Below are 21,506 nucleotides of genomic sequence, written 5' to 3'. Positions count from 1 at the left end.
ATTATTATTATTATTATTATTATTTTCTTGAGTACAGAGATACAAAGAACAAGAGCTCCGTCACCAATAACATGGAAGCGAAAATGACTTCCAATTGGATAGAATAGATCAATGTATTTAATTTCGGGGAGAGGCTATAGGGCAGACACGGATCCAGGGAGCGATCGGGGCAATTGCCCCCCTCCCACGGAAGAGGAAGCTTTCTTATTTTATATGTAAATAAAACCCATCCCAAAATTTGGAGCTCTTAAAACTAGCTAAGTAGTAGTATTACAATCCACCCCCACCCCCAGAAGTCCGTTCTGAATCCGCCCCTGCTACAGGGGTACTTTAGGGTTCACTGCTTTTCCTTGCAATCCATGCTCATTGCTGGATAAGTATTATATTTTATTATATTATTTGTCAAATTGAGCGAAATAGTTTTACCACAGCGGCAAATTCAACAATTAGGTTTAGGAAAAACAACTCATTGGTTCAAACACACACAGAAAGACAGAGTCCATTTGTTCGGGATGTTTTTTGAGGTTCACGGCGTCTCCCAAGAAGAAATCTTGCTAAAACATATGGTGTTTTTAACAAGGAACGTAAATTTGTATCAGGTATTATATATCAGTACTTCAAATGAAAAGCAAAAAGAAAAGAGAGACAAAGATGAGTGTAATTTCCTATACTGTCTTTTTGGCATTGAAGAATACCGTTACTGTTTTACTGATCTACTGTACGCACTTCTGCGTTTTACTAACCAAGCCACAATCATGCTATATATACCATATATCGGCTAGGTCCAATCTGATGCCAATGCGCCTTTTCTTCAAGGAACATTTTTTTTTATTACACGCTCAGAAACAAGGATAATCACCCAAAACCTGAGAAGATCTGAAGAATGACCCAGTAACAATAAACTGACAAAGAGAAGGAAAGACAAAAGTGGAAAACTATTGTAATCCAAAGTCGAGGCATTTTTTCTTGCAATAACCGACCCTTCAAGTCGGGGGAAGTTTCTTGAAATAATAGTAATATATTTTTAACTTGCTCCTTATTTTAGCTTACGTAGTAATTTAAGACACAAAGATGTATCGCAATTTGCAATACATTTTTCAATTTGCAGTGCAAACATGTAAATGCAATGTTGCATTTCCATGTTTGCACTGCATTGCATTCCCATTTGCACTGCAAACTGCGATGCGATACTCCATTTAAAAAATGCAAGGAGATTCCTGACCAGTTGTGCTTTCAGAAAAAAATGTTCAGGGTGGGGGAAGGGGCACTGCTGGTACTATTCTATTTATTATTGTATTATAGACGTAATATTTTGGTCTCCTCCGGGGGGCACTCTCAGACCTCCGGGAGGGGGGCAGTGACCCAAAAACATATCTGGAAGAAATACTGTTCCTGACACCAAGATAAGACAAAAGGTAATAACAAACCTGGGCGCACAAATGCTTAATTTCGGAGTTATAGGCTGCCAAAAATATGAAGAAATGAACTTTAAAGGTCCATAGCTCCAAAACTAGGCGACCTACCGTAGTAGGGTCAAGACCTTATTTAGGAACTAGTACGTGAGCTATCCAAATATCCATGTTTCAGAATTCTGCCATACTTCTACAACAATTTTTATACAGGTATTTGGTGAGTACTTCAAATTATATGCACATAGCCAAAGTTCCTCTCTAAAAATTGTCGCATGTGTACTTTAGATTCTGAAACATTGTATATTTGGATAGCGCCCATATTAGTTTCTAAGTGAAGTCTTAACCCGACTACGATAGGTAGGGATGCGCACGAGAGAAGATTTGAGGCTTTCTCGTCTCGAAAATGTGCTGTCTCGACTCGAAAAATGTATTCTTTTTTATTGCAAGAGCTGTGTCTCGACTCGAAATTTGTCAGGAAAATTCTGTCTCGACTCGTCTCGTGCGCATCCCTAACGATAGATCCCATAGTTTTACAGCTATGAACCCTTAAAGCCCCGGATCTAGCATATGATCAAGGGAGCGACTAAATCACAGTTTGCCGCTTTATTCAGTGTAAAGCAGGATTGAAGCTTATTTTATCCAGTGTATACCTGAGTGTCAAAAGGGCTGTAGCTCCCCTTGGATCCGCACCTGTATAATAATATATATATATATATATATATATATATATATATATATATATATATATATATATATATATATATATATATATATATAACTGTTTCTGAGTAATTAGTTTCTTCAAAACTATTTTTAAAAATATGTGAAGAGTTTTGAGACATTCGAGTCGAATCAAGATTTTTACGAGCAGTCTCGATTCGACTCGAATTTTACAAATTGTGTCTCGACTCGTGCGCATCCCTACTTCTCGGTTCGGTTCGATATTGAATAAGCTGTGAGCCAAGCCGCACAAGTCGTTGACAACCGTAGACCCAGGCAGAACAGTTTTAAACATATTTGCCTGGCACGCTATAACTTTTAACAAATTTTGGCCCAAGCACGAACACTTGCTCCTCTGGAACTCAAACCCAGAACCTCGTGAACGATGTCCTTGTTTCCTAGATTTCACGACTACCGAAATCGGCAGTCAACTAGTTTTTAGTATTCAGACGCAAACCGCCTATCTTTCAAGCTTAATTACAGAATTTAATAATAATAATAATAATAATAATAATAATAATAATAATAATAATAATAATAATAATAATAATAATAATAAAAATAATAATAAGTTGTAGTGGAAGTAGCAACATTGATAATAATTATATTGTTTATGCAGAATAAGTGAAAAACGAACTTGAAACTACACACAAGATTTGGCTCGACTTGGCTCAACTCGACTCGAAACTCGATCCAAATTCGAGTCGAGTTGGGAGAAATTTTTCGAGTCGAGTTTTCGAGTCGAGCTAAAAGATGTCTGTTTCGAGTCGAATCAAGTTTCAAAAAAAACTCTCTCGAACTCGCTCGTGCCCATCCCTAACCAAGTGTGATTATAAACCAGCCGTTATTCGCGCTATCAAACGTCTTAAATCAGCCATTGTCGGGAGTTACCCCACTTACACTTGAAGTTTGAATTTTATTTACGGCCTTTAGCTATCTACGGCAACAGGCCCCATGTTTTCATTAAAAACATTTGTTCTGTAGATTAAAATCAAGAATAACTTAATCTATACTCTTACTTACTGTTGTCAATATATATATATATATGTTACCGTCAGAACCCGAAATTAGGTAAAACTAGAATTTCCTAGTTAAAACTAGTTTTCTCAAAGCCGCTTCGAAAGAACTAGTATTAACTAGTCAATACTAGAATTTACGATGTTAGTTAGGTAGTTCTAGTTTTTACTATTTTTGCTTCTAGTTAAAACGTATTATTACTAGTCAAAACTAGTATTAACTCAAATGTGTTACCGTCAAAACCCGAAATCTGTTGAAACCAGAATACCCTAGTTAAAACTAGTTTCGTCAGCCTTTCGTATTAACTCAGTATTAACTAGTGAATTGTAAAATTGACAACGCTTATTAAGAATGCGTAGTTTACTATTTATTTTCATTAAAATACAATATTACTAGTGAAACCTGAAGAAATGTATTTATTAAGACACTTAGAAATAACTTTTCTTTTGCACAAACATCATAAATGTTTCTATATATTTCTAAAAAGTATTATGGCACTCACAATATCATAGAAATTCTTTGTTTTTGCAGTACCTTGCGAAATATAAGCCTCTTGCATGCATAACATGTGAATCCTTGTCGTTCAAATACAATTCTATAGAAACACTTATTTATTAAGAAATACACAGAAAAAACTTCCGTTTTGCAGAAATATCTGAAATGCTTTTGTGTTAGCACAAGGTAAAATACACACTACTATTGCACTACTACTTATTCAATTCGGTGGTGCCAAAGCCAATCTACTGACGTAATATTGTATATTTATTATGAAATACAAAGAAAAACGTTTTTATTGCTAAAACATCTGAAATGTTTCTATTTGTTACCACAAGGTAAACTATCATGGCATTTTGAGTTGCAGAGAAAACCTTTCTTCTTGCACAAGCATCTTTTCGAAATACATGCTTTCTTGCACACACAACGTGTGAACCCTTGTGGGGTTAATGCTGCTTTCCTGGCTGCAGTTCTCAACGAAATTTCAGTATCTGGTACTTCGACTGGTGTCAGGAACTGCTCGTGGCAAATGTCGAATTCAGACCTACAACAGACACATTTTGTTTAATCACATGGTGTGGGAATCCTGAATCACTTACATAAAAAATAATAATGATTTTTCAAAACAAAATAATAATGTATTTTAACGCACAATTTCCACACTCGTCATAATTAGTATTTCAGAGAAACACCGGTAGTTAATCTGCGTATTTCCTACAAAAACGGCTATGCACTAAAGCACATTTCACGAGTACCGGTTTCACAAGCTAAACAACAGTCTTTTACCGGGATCAAGTTCGTGACATGTTATCAACCTATTAGTGAGTACACAGCAGACAACAACAGATGGATTACACATTATTAAATCGGTTCCGGAAAAACATAATGGACATTAAAATAGAAAATTTTTTGACATAAAATGATGTGAAGAATCCATCATTATTTTCGGTTAATAATAATATTACAGATACGTATAAAACACTAACATCTATGGTTAAGGGTGTTGACCAAGCTCCTCCCCATTAATTTTTCCGTTTTTTGAAGATTGTGAGAAGTTGTAGGTCACTATCACCATTTTCGAAAGCAAGCAAGACAGAATTTAAGTAATTCTATGATATAAAAGGATCAGCGCTGTAAACAATTTACTTTCTGTATAGAAATTTGAATAGCTGTGAATAATGATGTCACACGCTGACTACTCAAAAATCTAAACAAAAAAAAAATAAGTTGTTTACAGGAATAATACTTTCAGATCACAGACTTATTAAATTCTATCTTGCTTGCTATCCAAAATTGTGATAGTGACCTACAACTTCCCACAATCTTAAGAAAAAGAAAGAAAGAAAGAAAAGAACGTGGTGGGGAGCTTAGTCAACAGCGTTAACATATACAATATAGCTCTTAATTACCGAGCGGCCATAGATCAGTTGGTAAAGTGCTGGCTTCGCATTCGGAAGGTAGCAAGTTCGCGTCCAGCGGCCTACCATCCTGACTGAGGATTTCCAGCTTTTATCCCTCTCATACCAATCAAAGAATGTGATAGTACCTATAAAACTAGGCCTTAACCAACTTCCTTCCCATATGCTATCTCGTACCCCATCCCGGCGTGTACCAGAGATGCTTAAAGGCCTTAAATGAAAATGCTTAAGGCCTTCTGCGGGCGTGGTCGCGGGCTCTAAATCCCGCTGGGAGCCCTCCGCCTTTTATACAAACCCGAGCAATGGTTCGGATCCCACTTTAACCTGTAGGTCCCGTCGTTAGAAGCTCCTTAGCTTGTTTAGGACGTTAATACAAATTCTATCAATAAGGAGCACATAAAAGACAGAAAACTTACTTGCAATATAATTTATCCAGCTTTCCATCCTTGGTTCCAATCTTGTGCAGATCTTCATTTTTTTCTAGAACAACTCCAATGACATTCCAAAATTCCGCCTTTGCTCTGTCCACATCCGGGATTGGTATTATGACATTATCTCCCACTTCAACAGGTGGATGGGTGGCATCAGAGATACGTTTCATTTTCTTGGCCTCTTTGACAAATTTTCACGTGCTTCTTTCCTGGATGATGTGATATCAACCACACTAGGACCAGCCTCATTTTCTCCTTCATCAAATGTTTCATGTTCACTAAGGCGCTCATTCATGTCCTCAATAATACTCACGAGGTCGTCCTCATCGTTTATGTTTTGGAGAACATCTGATGACAGTGCTGAAGTCGTAAGTCCTACTCTTGGCTCAATACCGAACATCGCACGGTATGAAGACTGTTTTATTCCGGAATGATAAGCTCGATTTTTCATAAACTGAACAAAGCGGAGACCATTTGACCAGTTTGTTGTTTTATTATCATGCATCCACGAGGCAAGCATATTTTCTATATCTTGATTTGCCCGTTCTACTGACCCTTGGCTTTGGCTGTGCCTTTGCTTTCCGTTGACTAACTTTAACTCAGGCCAGAGTGTCGTTAGTTCCTTGATGACAGAATTAACAAACTCTCTGCCATTATCAGAATGTAAAATGCAGGGGGCACCAAATGTCAAAAATATGTGTGTCAGTTGGTAGGCTACTTCTTCAGCTCTTTTGGTTTGCAGCGCTCGCAGTAAGACAAACTTCGTCAGATGATGATAAACTTGAACTTACGATCAGGGTGTGCTTGCATGTCTATCAGGTCCACTTGACATCGGCTGTTCATTTCTGTGTGAAGTATTGGCTTAGAAACAAAGCCCTTCTTTTTCATACTTTTCTTCCGTTGACATGTTTCACACATTGACAGAAAAATATTTATCATTTGAGTCGTAACGTTGGCATATTTCCTAGAAGTTTCAGCTTTCATTCTATCTCGACCTCCGTGTCCCACAGCAACATGTGATGCTTCAATAACACCAAAGATCTGCTCGGCAGGTAAGTAGTACTTCACAGGCTCACTTTTCGACACCAGTTTTTTTGTTTCACCAATTTCCAAAACATTAAACCGTTTCAAACGTCTGTACTGTAAAGGTGTTTTCTTTGCAGCAGATTTTGCCTCTTCAACTTCAGTTAAAAGTTTACTGTAAACGTCCTTGGTCATTGCATTATAGTGACTGTCTTTTTCATTTTCCAAACGAATAATTTCTTTGAAGAATCTTTCCCTCAAAATTGTTTCTTTATCGGACTGACTCATTACAACGAATAATCACCTCACAGTTCCCGAAACACTAACACACGCGTAGCCACGACAAGAGAGACGCACCTGCACACTTTACAAAGGCTCCGAACAGACTAAGAGAAAACAAAACAATACTTTCCCAGTAGGAGCAAGTCCGAACTTCCAGAAACACTGTTAACTGATCCATTTTGGTCAGAACTAGTTTTAACTAGTAAAAACTGTATATGATTCACATTATATAGTCTTTTTCGTTAATTCCAGAATTACCTAACTAACAGAGTAAATTCTAGTATTGACTAGTTAATACTAGTTCTTTCGAAACGGCTTTGAGAAAACTAGTTTTAACTAGGAACTTCTAGTTTTACCTAATTTCGGGTTCTGACGGTAACATATATATATATACAGAGAGAGAGAGAGAATTGTAGGTATATAAAAATCGGATTAATGGGGGTTAAAAGAGTGATTTCGTAACTGCGAAATGGGTGATCGCATCACTACTGACATCTGGTAGCGGTGTTACGTAATACACCCATTAGAAATAACGCTTCGAAACGACAAATTGCATGTTGTGCCGTGGATAATTCGGTAAGGGGTCTGCTTATTGAGTAGGCAACTCGAGTTCGAGTCTTGAGTACACCAATACTTTTTCCTTCAAAATACATTTCTATATTTTTTATATATGTTATTAATAATTGCTTTCCTGCATTTTTTGTAAATTATCTTAAATTAGTGAAGGTTCAGTAAAATCAAGGTTAAAATACATATATATGATTGTTTTATCCGTATGTACAGTCCAGAGATGGAGCGGGTCGGGGGGCCGCGGGTCAACAGAACGTGACCCACTGCAACCCCCCACTCTGACTTAACAACGTATTACGACCCACAGACTCATTCTGCTCAGTGCATTGTAGACAGCTTCTGAACTCTGGTGAATTTGTCTTCTTTCAAGGCATCCTTTTTCTTTTCGTTTGTTTCTATTGACAAAAGAACTTCAGGCAATTTTAGATATTGATATTTGCAACTGTAATAATAGCAATAGGACTTATTTGAGACGCAGCCTGTGATTTCTTAGAGGAGCTAACTACTGGGAAAAATGTTTCAATCATGTGTAATATATGAATTATTATATAAAAAATTGAATGTAACTATGTGTGCATGATCATCATATCCAAATTGCAAAGTCAAATGAAATGATTTTTGGTATATACTTAGGCCTCAATCTCAACTAGGAAGTTATCATAAATTCGGTATCGATTTCATTATATTACATATTCTAAGAGGGTCCGAATTTTTGCGAAAAATTTAGTATCTCACAAGCCGTTCAAGTTGGAGAGCTGATATTCAGTATATTAATTCTTTATCTAATATAAATAAAATAAAGAGTTTGTTTGTGTGTTTGTCTGTCTGTCTGTCTGTGTGCGGCCTGGGAACCAGACGAGTGGACCGCGAGTTACCAAAATTTGGTCAGGGGTACCTAGCCCAGGCTCCAGATCAAGACGAAGTCGTTTTTTTAAATTTCGAACCAGGGGGTCTCAGGGGGCTTTTACCGGAACCGGCTTGGGAACCAGACAAATAGACCAAGAGTTACCAAATTTTAGTCACAAATACCTTGGTTCACGCTCCAGATCAGAGTTAAACGTTTTTCTCAAAATTCGAACCAGGGGGTCTCAGGGGGGCGTTTATCTGGACTGGTGTCTGGTGATTCACGTGTAGAGAATTCATTTATGTCTTTTAATACTAATTTAGATAAAGTAAGTGTAGACATTGCTTCAGACAGCTTTAGTAATTTATATAAACAAATCCCAATTTGTGATGGACAAGATGATTTTGTATTATTTCAATTTCTATTGTCAGTTTATAAAATAGCTAGTTTAAAAACCTTCCCTGAAGAAAGCATTCTCACGGCACCTATAGGAAAAGTCATAGCCCATTCAGCCCTGACCCACACAATTGTGCACGTAGAATGAATGACCAATCTTTCCATCTTTCGTAATTATTAAAATAAAACAATACTGTTTTTGTGGAAAACTGAATTTGTGATTTGTAACGTAGCCTGAGTGGAAGATAAAATATTTCCACAAAAACTAAAGCTATGGGACAAGTACTGGTAAAGTACATAAACAATTGGTTTTAAATAACTAAAGAAATATATATATATATATATATATATATATATATATATATATATATATATATATATATATATATATATATGTGTGTGTGTGTGTGTGTGTGTGTAATAAATAAGCTGAAACAGAAGCATTAATACTATCAACTGAGTAAATCGCTCAATAGGCTATTTGAATTATGCAATGAAATAATACATAAAGTTCGTCGGATATAATATGTAAATTTCATTAAGGAAACAGGACATAAAATTTGACTTAAATAATTTAATAAACAATTTGATCACTCCAAAATAGATCCTACAACAAATATAAAAAATTAATAATTGTGTATTCATTGACTATCAGCACAAATATATTCAATATTCTATTAAAGTTATTTTATTTGATAAACTTCAATAATCTTCAATCAACTTAATAAGATAACTTTGAGATAAAAGAGTATTCAATTAGGAAAGTTAACATTTACCAATATTTTTCGCATATCAATACAACATCTTTCATAGCGAATATTACACTTTATACAATAAATATATGGTTTTGTTCCAAAAAAAAGCTAATAAGGAACCTTCGAAACAACTTTAAACACAATTCATTTGTACTCAATACTCACAAGAATTTGACTAATACATACACTATAGCCGTATTCACAAAATTCATGAAAAGCAGAATAGCATTTGCCACTAATAAACTTCAACATATTTTTGGATCAATCACAGAATATAGAATAAATCTTGAGATATTGGAAGAAATTGCTATATAACTCTACTATCCATATAGCAATAACTTGAGCGTTGTTATCACAAAATTTCATACAAAACTTAACTTCCCGTAATAACATACAGATTCTTGCCTTTCACGTTTCTCTTCCAGTTTCGGAATGAAATTGTTACAGAAAACATTTCGTTGATATTTGATAAATAATACTCATGAATTTGTATGCATTTCCATGTTTTCACTTCTGACTATGTATAACTTGTAGAAAACTAAAATGAAGACCCAGGGTCAGATACTGAACCTTGAGAATTTGACTGTCCACTTCTCTATCGTAGTCGTAATTATGAACATACGGACGGCTACGGACAAATCACAGCCTAGCGCACGAGTTCCAATTCTATCCACTATCACTTGAGTAGTGCTATTTATACTTTAAATTGACTGCCGATTTCCTCACCTTTTTAACTTCAATGAAATCGTTACACACATCCAGCAGTATATTTACAAACAAATGCAACGTATATTTTTTCCTAATTATGAATGTAAAAGTACAATAGTCATCTGTCACAACAAAAATTAATAATTTAATTATCTATACCCAAGTAATAATAATATTCTAACTACAAAATAAAAATCCCCAAAACTAAAAATTCTCAAAATAAACTACCTAAATACAAAATAGAAGTCCCAAGTCTAAACGTCAAAACGTAATCTATAGTCTTAAAAGTCCAAGTACTAAATACATTCATAAACAAACATATAAATAACTAGAATCCTGAAATAACTATAGAAATCAAATTTTCCATAGATGTGTATAAATAAATGTACAAAAATTCACAAAAGTAAATCCCCACGTTAAGCGGGTTTCCATATCCAGGCTCCTAACTATGAAAACATTTACGATCACTCCAACCCCAATCATTTCACAGATTCAACCTGTTGTATATAAGTTATTAGGACGTACACCTGTAACGCCCAAATATTCACCACAAACTTATAGTCGTATTGAAATAAACAAAAAAAAATGTGGAGCAGGAAACTACTTTACACAAAAGTCTAAAGAAGCTCAGCGAAAACGTACGAACTGGTGGAGCGGTTTGGGTGAATAGTCTATCAATCATAAGTGTATGTGTTCAAACCCTGTAGGTATTATTCAATTTGTTTTTTTTTTTCTTTCTTAAAAGTGTGTTCATATTTTCATCAGAGGACTGAGAACAATTCTTTGAATAAATCTTTGGCAACTACTTTTCTCTCAAATTCGATTAGAAAGGAACATTATATGAATTGCAGATCTAAAATCCAAAGCTGAAAACAAAATATTAAGTATGTTCAATATTTCATTATTATCCTTTGATTTGTAATAAAAAATTAATTATAAGCATTGATAATTTCAGAAGATTCTCCCCGGGTAATGGTCAAGATATGAATGAGAGAAAACTGATAAAACATTATTAGTCCACTTTGAGCATGATCGAAAATATGGCCACGAAGGGGGAAATTTATGTCGACAAGGTCTCAAATTCTCGAACAGGTAATGCCCTGAAATCATCACTGTTTGAAAGGTTTCCTTAACAAATACCTAGGTAGAATCAGGGGCGGATCCAGGAGGGATCGGGGCGTTTCCCCCCCCCCAGAAGAGGAAACTTTATATATAAGGTTTCTATTTATATATAAGGTTATATATAAAAGATAACTTTATAACTTTATATAAATACACAGGAAGCTACATAACTTTATAGTTACTTCTTGTTAGTTAGTACGAATAATTACGACTACGATTTTGTTAACATAGTCTGAGTGGGGGGAATAAAATATTCCAACAAAAACTAACGCTATGGGACATGTACTGGCAAAGTACATACATAATTGGTATTAAAGAACTAAAGAAGTATATATATATATACCAGCTGAATATACCCGTTCTTCGCATGGGGCCAGTACTTGGAAGTCAACGCTTGTGGAAGTATTACTATTCATTTCGGCGACCGCGAAAACTTTGGATGTGACACTAATATCGATCATTTTGGATTACTTTAAAATGTCTCGGTATCCCCCCTCCCCGCTGACTCCCGGCCGCATACAATTGTAGCTGAATTTGCAAGTCATCGCTAATGAAAGTCTCACCATTGATCTCACCGACTGCGAAAATTATGGAATTGACGCTAATATCGGTCATTCTGGATTATTTTTACATGCCTGAGTATTCCCCCTCTGACTTCCGGCCCGCATACATATGTAGCTGAATTTGCAAATCATCGCTAATGGAAGTGTCACCATTGATCTCAGCGGCCGCGAAAACTATGGATTTGACTCTAATATCGGTCATTTTGGATTATTTTTACATGTCTCGGCATTTCGTGTCCCCTCCCTCCCCGCTGACTCCCGGCCCGCATACAATTGTAGTTGAATTTGCAAATCATCGCTAATGAAAGTGTCAGCATTGATCTCACCGACTGCGAAAATTATGAACCTGACGCTAAAATCGGTCATTTTGGATTATTTTTACATTTCTCAGTATTCCCCGCTGACTCCCGGCTTGCATACAATTGTAGCTGAATTTGCAAATCTTCGCTAATGGAAGTGTCACCATTGATCTCAATGACCGCGAAAACTATGGATAGGACACTAATATCGATCATTTTAGATTACTTCTAAATTTTTCGGTATCCCCCCCTCCCTGCTGACTCCCGGCTCGAATAAGGTGAATTTGGAAGTTAATGTGATCAGAGTTTCACCATTGATTTCAGCGACCGCGAGAACTATTAACTCGACACTAATATCGGAAATTTTCTACTACTTTTACATGACCCGATAAACGCCCCCCTGAGACCCCCTGGTTCGAATTTTGAGAAAAACGTTTAACTCTGATCTGGAGCGTGAACCAAGGTATTTGTGACTAAAATTTGGTATCTCTCGGTCTATTTGTCTGGTTCCCAAGCCGGTTCCGGTAAAAGCCCCCTGAGACCCCCTGGTTCGAAATTTAAAAAAACGACTTCGTCTTGATCTGGGGCCTGGGCTAGGTACCCCTGACCAAATTTTGGCAACTCTCGGTCCACTCGTCTGGTTCCCAGGCCGCACACGGACAGACAGACAGACAAACACACAAACAAACTCTTTATTTTATTTATATTAGATAAAGAATTAATATACTGAATATCAGCTCTCCAACTTGAACGGCTTGTGAGATACTAAATTTTTCGCAAAAATTCGGACCCTCTTAGAATATGTAATATAATGAAATCGATACCGAATTTATGATAACTTCCTAGTTGAGATTGAGGCCTAAGTATATACCAAAAATCATTTCATTTGACTTTGCAATTTGGATATGATGATCATGCACACATAGTTACATTCAATTTTTTATATAATAATTCATATATTACACATGATTGAAACATTTTTCCCAGTAGTTAGCTCCTCTAAGAAAACACAGGCTGCGTCTCAAATAAGTCCTATTGCTATTATTACAGTTGCAAATATCAATATCTAAAATTGCCTGAAGTTCTTTTGTCAATAGAAACAAATGAAAAGAAAAAGGATGCCTTGAAAGTAGACAAATTCACCAGTGTTCAGAAGCTGTCTACAATGCACTGAGCAGAATGAGTCTGTGGGTCGTAATACATTGTTAAGTCAGAGTGGGGGGTTGCAGTGGGTCACGTTCTGTTGACCCGCGGCCCCCCGACCCGCTCCATCTCTGGACTGTACATACGGATAAAACAATCATATATATGTATTTTAACCTTGATTTTACTGAACCTTCACTAATTTAAGATAATTTACAAAAAATGCAGGAAAGCAATTATTAATAACATATATAAAAAATATAGAAATGTATTTTGAAGGAAAAAGTATTGGCGTACTCAAGATTCGAACTCGAGTTGCCTACTCAATAAGCAGACCCCTTACCGAATTATCCACGGCACAACATGCAATTTGTCGTTTCGAAGCGTTATTTCGAATGGGTGTATTACGTAACATCGCTACCAGATGTCAGTAGTGATGCGATCACCCATTTCGCAGTTACGAAATCACTCTTTTAACCCCCATTAATCCGATTTTTATATACCTACAATTCTCTCTCTCTCTCTGTATATATATATATATATATATATATATATATATATATATATATATATATATATATATATATATATATTGACAACAGTAAGTAAGAGTATAGATTAAGTTATTCTTGATTTTAATCTACAGAACAAATGCTTTTAATGAAAACATTGGGCCTGTTGCCGTAGATAGCTAAAGGCCGTAAATAAAATTCAAACTTCAAGTGTAAGTGGGGTAACTCCCGACAATGGCTGGTTTAAGACGTTTGATAGCGACGGTAATGGCTGGTTTATAAACAAATTTGCAATAGCGTGTGTAGGTAAGTGGTTACAATGTCTGATTGTTATGCTAAGGGTCCGGGGTTCGAGTCTCGGCCTGGATGGAGTTACTTTTTTTCAAAGATTTAAACACTATAAATGATGTTCGCATTTGATGCTGAATGAGATTTATCCTATGAAGGGAGAAAAACCAGGACGGATACAGGGGGCAGAAGGAAAGACGGACACTGTTTATCCTTAAATGTTAAAATTTAACTTATTCTCATGTCTTTTGCTCTTTCCTTTCCCTCTTTCCTTCTTTTCTCATTTTGTTTAGCTTTCCATACTTTTTCGGTCTCTGCGAGCTCATGTGGTTCGGATTCCACGTTAATCAGTAGGTCCACGTCTCATATAGCCTCGCTGCTGAAAGGGACGCTAAACTAAAAATCAATCAATCAATTTTTCGGTCTCTGCATGATGCGTATTATTCTTTTCGTTTCCTTTGCATTAATTCCTATGTCTTTGATCTTAAAGTGAATGGATTTTCTGCAGATTTATCTCGTGGTTGTTTCTCTAAGTGATGCTCTCAGATAGTAATACTTTTTCCTCCAAATGGAGGAATATCCTGGCATGTTATGTTTTCGGGCACGTGTTTGCTGTCATGTTGGTTGTCCAACTATCAGACATCGAGTGAAACTATTCTGCTACTGGAAAAAGCTATTATTTCTTATGTATCCAACCTCCAGTTTCTACTGTCGCTGACTGTACCAGGTTGGCAACACCGACAACCCAATAACCTCAAATGTTGATTAGCTTCATTCTCTATATTAGTGTAAATGTATTTGCACAGGCATAATTCCACATGATTGTATTATACCTGTAATATTGAACATTTCCATTCATTTTCCCACAGCGAGCCATTGAAGGGATTCGACATTTGAACATCTTGTATCTCGGAAACGAAGCAGTATCGGACCCATGTTTATAGAAACATTTTTACTTATTTGAATGTCCGCAGTTACCTCGTCAATTTTGGCCATGGATTTATGTTACACCCTGTATATTTGTTTCTCTAAATGCATACAAAAGTTAACGTATATCACGTGTTATTTAATACCAAAGTTGTAAAGTACATTAGCAAAAGATGTTTTTCTTCATAATAATTTGTATATGATCGTCGAAAATGCTTCGAAATTTAATGTGGAGTCCTCTCGTCCTTAAAATAATATGAACCAGTCTTTTCCGCAATGAGCAGGTCTTTCCTCCGATCTTCATCATGTGGAGCAAGCAAAACTAGGATAGAGCTGAGAGGTTCCACCCTTTCATCTCCGGTTGGCTATAAGAAGTTAGGTAAAAATCACGTTTTTCCAGTCATGTTAAAATTGTGATTATGTTATACATAAGGACAGGTGTTTACAGGATTGTTTTGTGTGACAAGCTAATGCGAGAAAAAAGCCAAACATCGAAATTTACGCTGTCGTCAAATCTCTCATAGACATCAATCAGGGTTAAAGATTCCATATTAAAATAATTAAACATTTTATGCGGTCACTCCTCATTCCTATACAAGAATAAATGTTTATAATTACTTTTACTAATTACTATTTCTCGTGTGGTAAGGCACGTGACTTTGTGAGTACGTTACAGAGCCGCTCCTGCACAATTACAAAATAATTCTGACTTTCCGTACAAACAGAAAGAACTGCAAAACATGTAAATGAAATTTTGAGCTTCATAACTTTGTCATTCTTATGTGTGCTCCATTTCCCGACTTTCGCAAGTTTCGTAAGCTGATACAAAAGGGGTGGCATGTTTTCAAACGTAAATAGTAATCCTAACCTTGGGTGTAAGGTGGGTTGTATAACCCGTACTTACTATATAATTAAGTGCATATAAATACAAGTCAAATGACAACTCCGTTTTCTGTTCCTACAGTAATTCGATAATTTTAAAAAGGTTACAAAATAAATCTAATTCATTAAGAAAAAAATAAATCATTCTTCGGTTGATTGAAGAGAGCTTAAATTACATACATACAGTATATATAATTTTCAGTTTCCAAGTCGGTCTAACACTTCACTGTGTGAAATCTGAGCTCTTAAGTACGCCTACATTACTGTGTGAAACGTATTAATTTTTCTTATTGCAGTCATCAATGTATAGTTTTTGTTCTTGTATGTGTCTCTAGTGTCAGTGAAATATTTTATGTTCTTCACATAATTTTCACTGACCTTCACTTCATGGCAGTCAGCAGAAGGACACGGGGTTTCCGGAAAACCTAATGGATATACGTAATCAGAAATGTTTCCCAACTGTAAAATGAGTTTTCTATATTCTGGGAACAAATTTAGATAGACTCTCGGAAGATGTAACATATTCCAAAATTGTAGTTGGTAATGGGCATAAATAATGAAGTTATGAGAATAAAAATTTGAGAAATGTAAACCTAAACAATAGTAATAGTATAAGATAAATTAAAATAACTTCAAACATATTTAAGCAATCTATAAGAAATTTTAGTAACATTATGCATTCTATAGAGGCTATTCAAAACATTATCGGTAATATTTCCAAACAACACTATGTCATGTTATTATACATATAAGATGACTGGATAATGATGAACAAAGATATATATCTAATACGTAGCAGTATACCAACTTTAAGAGGTATTTCTTTCAATAATTTTGTAAAGAATATTCTAAAACACATTTGTCATGTAAGAATATTTCATGGATATAAACAAAACAATATTACAGTCATTAAAAAAATAGACAAAGAATCAGGCTAACAAGAGAGAGAGAGAGAGAGTAACAAGAAAACCACCAATTTCGTTTCCCAGCTTTCGGCGTGGTCAAGCGCAGGTGGACCCCCGATGTGCAACTAGCGACACCTCACCAAAAACTGGTGACCACGCAGCGACGATCCGCTGTGGCCCCACTTCCGTTTTGAAAATTAGACCACAAGCTGCCCACTTGCGACAGAGATGCGACGAAACACCAATGAACCACAAAAATTACTCCCCAAAATGTTAAATCCCCTAAGTGCGTAATTTGTTTACATTAAGATGAGTCTAAAAACAACTTTTAAAAGTAAAAAAAAAAGCATCAAAAAGTACAGACAGCACCCTAGGGTGGGCGCGAACCACCAACCCTTTGATTACTAGGCGAGTGCTCTTTTGACTTAGCCACCGAGGCGATGAAAAAAACGCTTGTAGAGGGATAAATAGTTGAGGTCTTTAGAATTTGGCTAATCAGAGTGCTCCTTTAACAGTGTATATTCAATGAGAACCGTTTGGGATCAGATAAAATCTGCTCGCCATGTAATTTTACAACAAAATGACGCGCGTCTATTTACTTTATTTCATGGTTTTCCCATATTCACTTTCAAATGACCGGTGACAGTTGCCATGTAAATTCAAAGAATTATACGCATTCATCTCAAGATTTTTCACTTCATGATGTAGAGGCAGGGGTTACTCTTGACCCCCAAAACTAACTTTAGGAACAATTCGTCAGGAAAAAGTAATCTAATATAAATAAAATAAAGAGTTTGTTTGTATGATTGTCTGCCTGTGTGCGGCCAAGGGACAAGACGAGTGGACCGACAGTTACCAAAATTTGGTCACAGGTACCTTGATCCAGACCCCAGATGTGGAAGGATTTTTTGGATGTGGTAAAGTGAAGCCAATGAAAATTGTTCTCAAGGTACAGAATAAACCTTTTTTCCAAACAATGGCAGGGTTAGTACAATATGAAGAAAATCTTCTAACTGATAAACTATACGAAAAACTCGAGCTTTTTACAATCAGGGTAATCTATAATGATCCAGTAAGCAATGAGTCGTTTGATGCTAGGGTTAGGAAATGGTGACTGTCGAATAGCTGTGATTCTGCGAGATTACCACCAGATGATGACTCATTCAAACAACATTGCTTAAGAGCTTACTTATAAGCATTTGAGGTATCCGGTCAAAACAGCACAAGGAACCAAAACAGCGCATGGAAATTCTGAGTGGACAAAAACAGCACATGAACAAAAACCGCATAGGGACAAAAACAGCGCATGCAAATACCGCGTGGAGAAAAACAGCGCATGAGCGAAAAAATGAAATCTTTAAGTTTTACGTCCCACAGTTATGCCGGTTAGGCTAAAGGAGACGGTGATGATGAGTGATGAATGAAATGGTGGAATGAAGAAAGTATGAGGAAATGGGAGGACCCCGAGAAAACCCAAGCACACGGTGTTTGTTCACCACAAAGTTCACTTGGCGGGGACTGGGATCGAACCCGGGACCCCAAACACCAGAGGTGAACGCTCTACCAGAGCCACCGCGGCCCCTGCGCATGAACAAAAATCGCGCAAGGACAAAAACAGCGCATGAAAATACCACGTGAGCAAAATAGCCCATTGACAAAAAGCACTGATGAACATTTTGCACAAGGCTTGCTCGCGATAGAGCTCACTTCCTTCAACTGGGTTCGTGCTTAATCGGGCTCGTGATCACTTACCTCAATTGGGCTCGCGATTCCGAAACATACTAAATTATAAAAAATAACAATATTCAAAATATTAATGGAATAAAATAAAAGTATAAGGAAAATTAACTGCTAATGAAATTAGCAAGTCAAATCCCCTCAACTGTTCTCGCAAACACTCGCGCTTGCGGCCACTTGGGCTTGCACTCACAAGAAAGATGAGTCAGAAATAATTACAGCAGAAGTCCCTTACGTTTGATAACCCAAATGTCTTTACAGTGTTTCAGGTTGCATAATTGACATGCACTCTTTCCAGTTAAACAAATATAGGGACAAAAAGAGCGCATTGACAAAAACCACGCAAGGACAAAATCAGTGAATGCAAATACCGCTTGGACAAAAACAGCGCATGAATAAAAACTGCGCAAAGACAAAAACAGCGCATTCAAATATCGTGTGAGCAAAAACAGCCTATGGACAAAAACCATAGATGAACATTTTGCATTAGGCTCGCTCGCACTCGAGTCCACTTCTTTCAACTGGGCTCGCGCTCACTTACCTCAATTGGGCTCGCGCTTTGGACCACTTCCCTCGACTGTTCTCAAAATCACTCGCGCTGGCGGTCACTTGGGCTCGCACTCATCTCTCTCAATTTGGCTCGTAGTCACTCTGGCTTGCACTCACACGAGCGGGTCGAGATAGGAATTAGGTTGAGAACCACTTTTATTTTATTTATTTAAAAAAGAAGAAAATGTATCTTTGGATGTATCCAATATATTAAAGAATATACATAAACATACTAAATTATAAAAAATAACAATATTCAAAATATTAATGGAATAAAATAAAAGTATAAGGAAAATTAACTGCTAATGAATTAAGCAAGTCAAATTCCCTACTTGTAAGTGCTATTACTTCTCCAATGGAAATCGGACTTCCTAGATTCTCTTTATTAACAGAGTTTAACGTACCCGGTATTTATAGATGACAGGACTTTGTACTTTCAGAAGCATGTCTAATTTCCGGTGTCAGGCAGATTAATTCAATGCACTTATTTGTATACTGCGAAATTTTTGTATTTCTTATGCAAAGAATAAAGAAAAGATAGAAAATGGCTCACATAAGCAAATGCTTGTGTGTGAGCCTGATTCTCATGTTTTATTTATTTATTTATTTTCTTAGCGTAACATATGAGGTTTATAATTCTTACTTTTAGCTAACAACAGTTTTTTAAATACTTTTTGATTCTTTTAACCACTGTAAAATTAACCTTTATACGCTTTGCAATTACTTTCCTCTTTGATTCGGAGTTGGAATTCATTATGGATACTCGGAGCTCTGTAATATGTTTGATATGGAGTTATAGATTTACTCGTTGCTTTAATTTCAAAATGTTTGTCACATTTCTGGTTATACATATATGTTTTATTACGCCCCACTTGTTACTATCCTTTTTAACATATATTAATATCTTCTGAAAATATTATTTCGAAAGTGTTAACACTGAAAATTGGTCATAGAGTCTATCTAGTCTACTTTGAAGTCCTTTTTGGATCAAAAGTTCCTTTACATTTCAGGCAAAAATTTTCATTTAGGGCTTAGATCTCAAGAACTATATATAATGTAGTCAAGCCAAAACCATCATTTGACTCACAAGTAAACCTTACGTTTGGGTGAATCGAGTTGCTGACTGAGATACATATGAGCAAGTAGTACTAAATGTGGGCAGTATTTCAGTGAAGTTGTAGGTGCGAAGCTCCAGGGGTTTAGGAGATACAGCTACCAGAACCTCATATGGAAGTACAGAATAGTCTTCATACAGTTGGAGGTAAAAGCCCTGTAAGACCTCTTGTAACGACAAAAGGTGAATAACAAATATATGGGTACATATTAGGACTAGGGGATAGTCATATAGTAAGGGTATACCTGACGGCGGCCATCTTGAAATCTTCCATTTCGAATTAAGGTTAAGTTTTTAAAATAGGAATAGGGTCATGTGATACATGATTTAAGGCGCAAATTTAACCAGAAGAACAACGGTGACGTTAATTTTGATTCACGCGCAATTGGTAAAAAGTTACAGGGAAATTAAATATTGTTGCAGCATATGTATTAGTCCTTTACCCCACCTTGTAAATTTTATGTTAATGATAATAATTAAATAAAAAGCAGGTGGATAAATGTTAGGCTTATGGAAGAGTTGCCTTGATGGTGGCCATGTTCAAATCCACCATTTTGAATCAGACAAAAGTTTTAAGCAAAACGCATAACAGTGACACCTTATTAATAGCAAATTTTACCATAAATAAAACGGTATAACCATTTTTGCTTTATCATTAACCAGCATTTGTTACGCCACCATTGTATTTCTGATTAACTTCTAGCCCGAAGTCATCTATTGCATTACCCTATTCCCATTTAATTTTGTGCTGGTTAATGATAAGGCAGAAATGGTTATACCGGTGGATTTATGGTAAAATTTGCTATTATAAGGTGTCACTGTTATACGTTTGTTTAAAACTTTTGTCTGATTCAAAATGGCAGATTTGAACATGGCCACCATCAAGGCAACTCTTACCATAGACCTAATATGTATCCATCTGCTTTTTATTTAATTATTACCATTAACACAAAATTTACAATGTGGGGTAAAGGACTAATACATATGCTGCAACAATATTTAATTTCCCTGTAACTTTTTACCAATTGCGCATAAATCAAAATTAACGTCACCATTGTTCTTCTGATTAAATTTGCGCCTTAAATCATGTATCACATGACCCCATTACTATTTTAAAAACTTAACCTTAATTCGAAATGGAAGATTTCAAGATGGCCGCCGTCAGGTATACCCTTACTATATGACTACCCCCTAGTCCTAATATGTACCCATATATTTGTTATTCACCTTTTGTCGTTACAAGAGGTCTTACAGAGCTTTTATCTCCAACTGTATGAAGACTATTCTGTACTTCCATATGATGTTCTGGTAGCTGTATCTCCTAAACCCCTGGAGCTTCGCACCTACAACTTCACTGAAATACTGCCCACATTTAGTACTACTTGCTCATATGT

The 21,506-nt window shown here is 36.1% G+C and overlaps 2 protein-coding genes and 1 pseudogene across 3 annotated transcripts in view; all 3 read right to left on the bottom strand.

Annotated features, from left to right (window-relative positions):
- Kr-h2 (transmembrane protein 33-containing Krueppel homolog 2) overlaps positions 1-21,506 on the bottom strand; it is a 144,001-nt gene that overhangs the window by 108,850 nt on the left and 13,645 nt on the right. The gene's annotated exons all lie outside the window — the stretch shown is intronic.
- On the bottom strand, positions 3,966-5,663 carry LOC145669980 (uncharacterized). Its single transcript, XM_081738322.1, has 2 exons — positions 5,479-5,663; positions 3,966-4,188 (listed from the first exon to the last, which is right to left on the bottom strand). The coding sequence occupies exons 1-2, from the start codon at positions 5,661-5,663 to the stop codon at positions 3,966-3,968; spliced, it is 408 nt and encodes a 135-aa protein (XP_081594448.1).
- Positions 6,259-6,804, bottom strand: LOC145669979 (KRAB domain-containing protein 2 pseudogene; annotated as a pseudogene).

This window comes from Thermobia domestica, chromosome 14, assembly GCF_964235325.1.
Source record: "Thermobia domestica chromosome 14, izTheDome1.hap1.1, whole genome shotgun sequence".
Classification (NCBI taxonomy): Eukaryota; Metazoa; Arthropoda; class Insecta; order Zygentoma; family Lepismatidae; genus Thermobia; species Thermobia domestica.
This window is presented reverse-complemented; position numbering and strand designations above follow the sequence as displayed.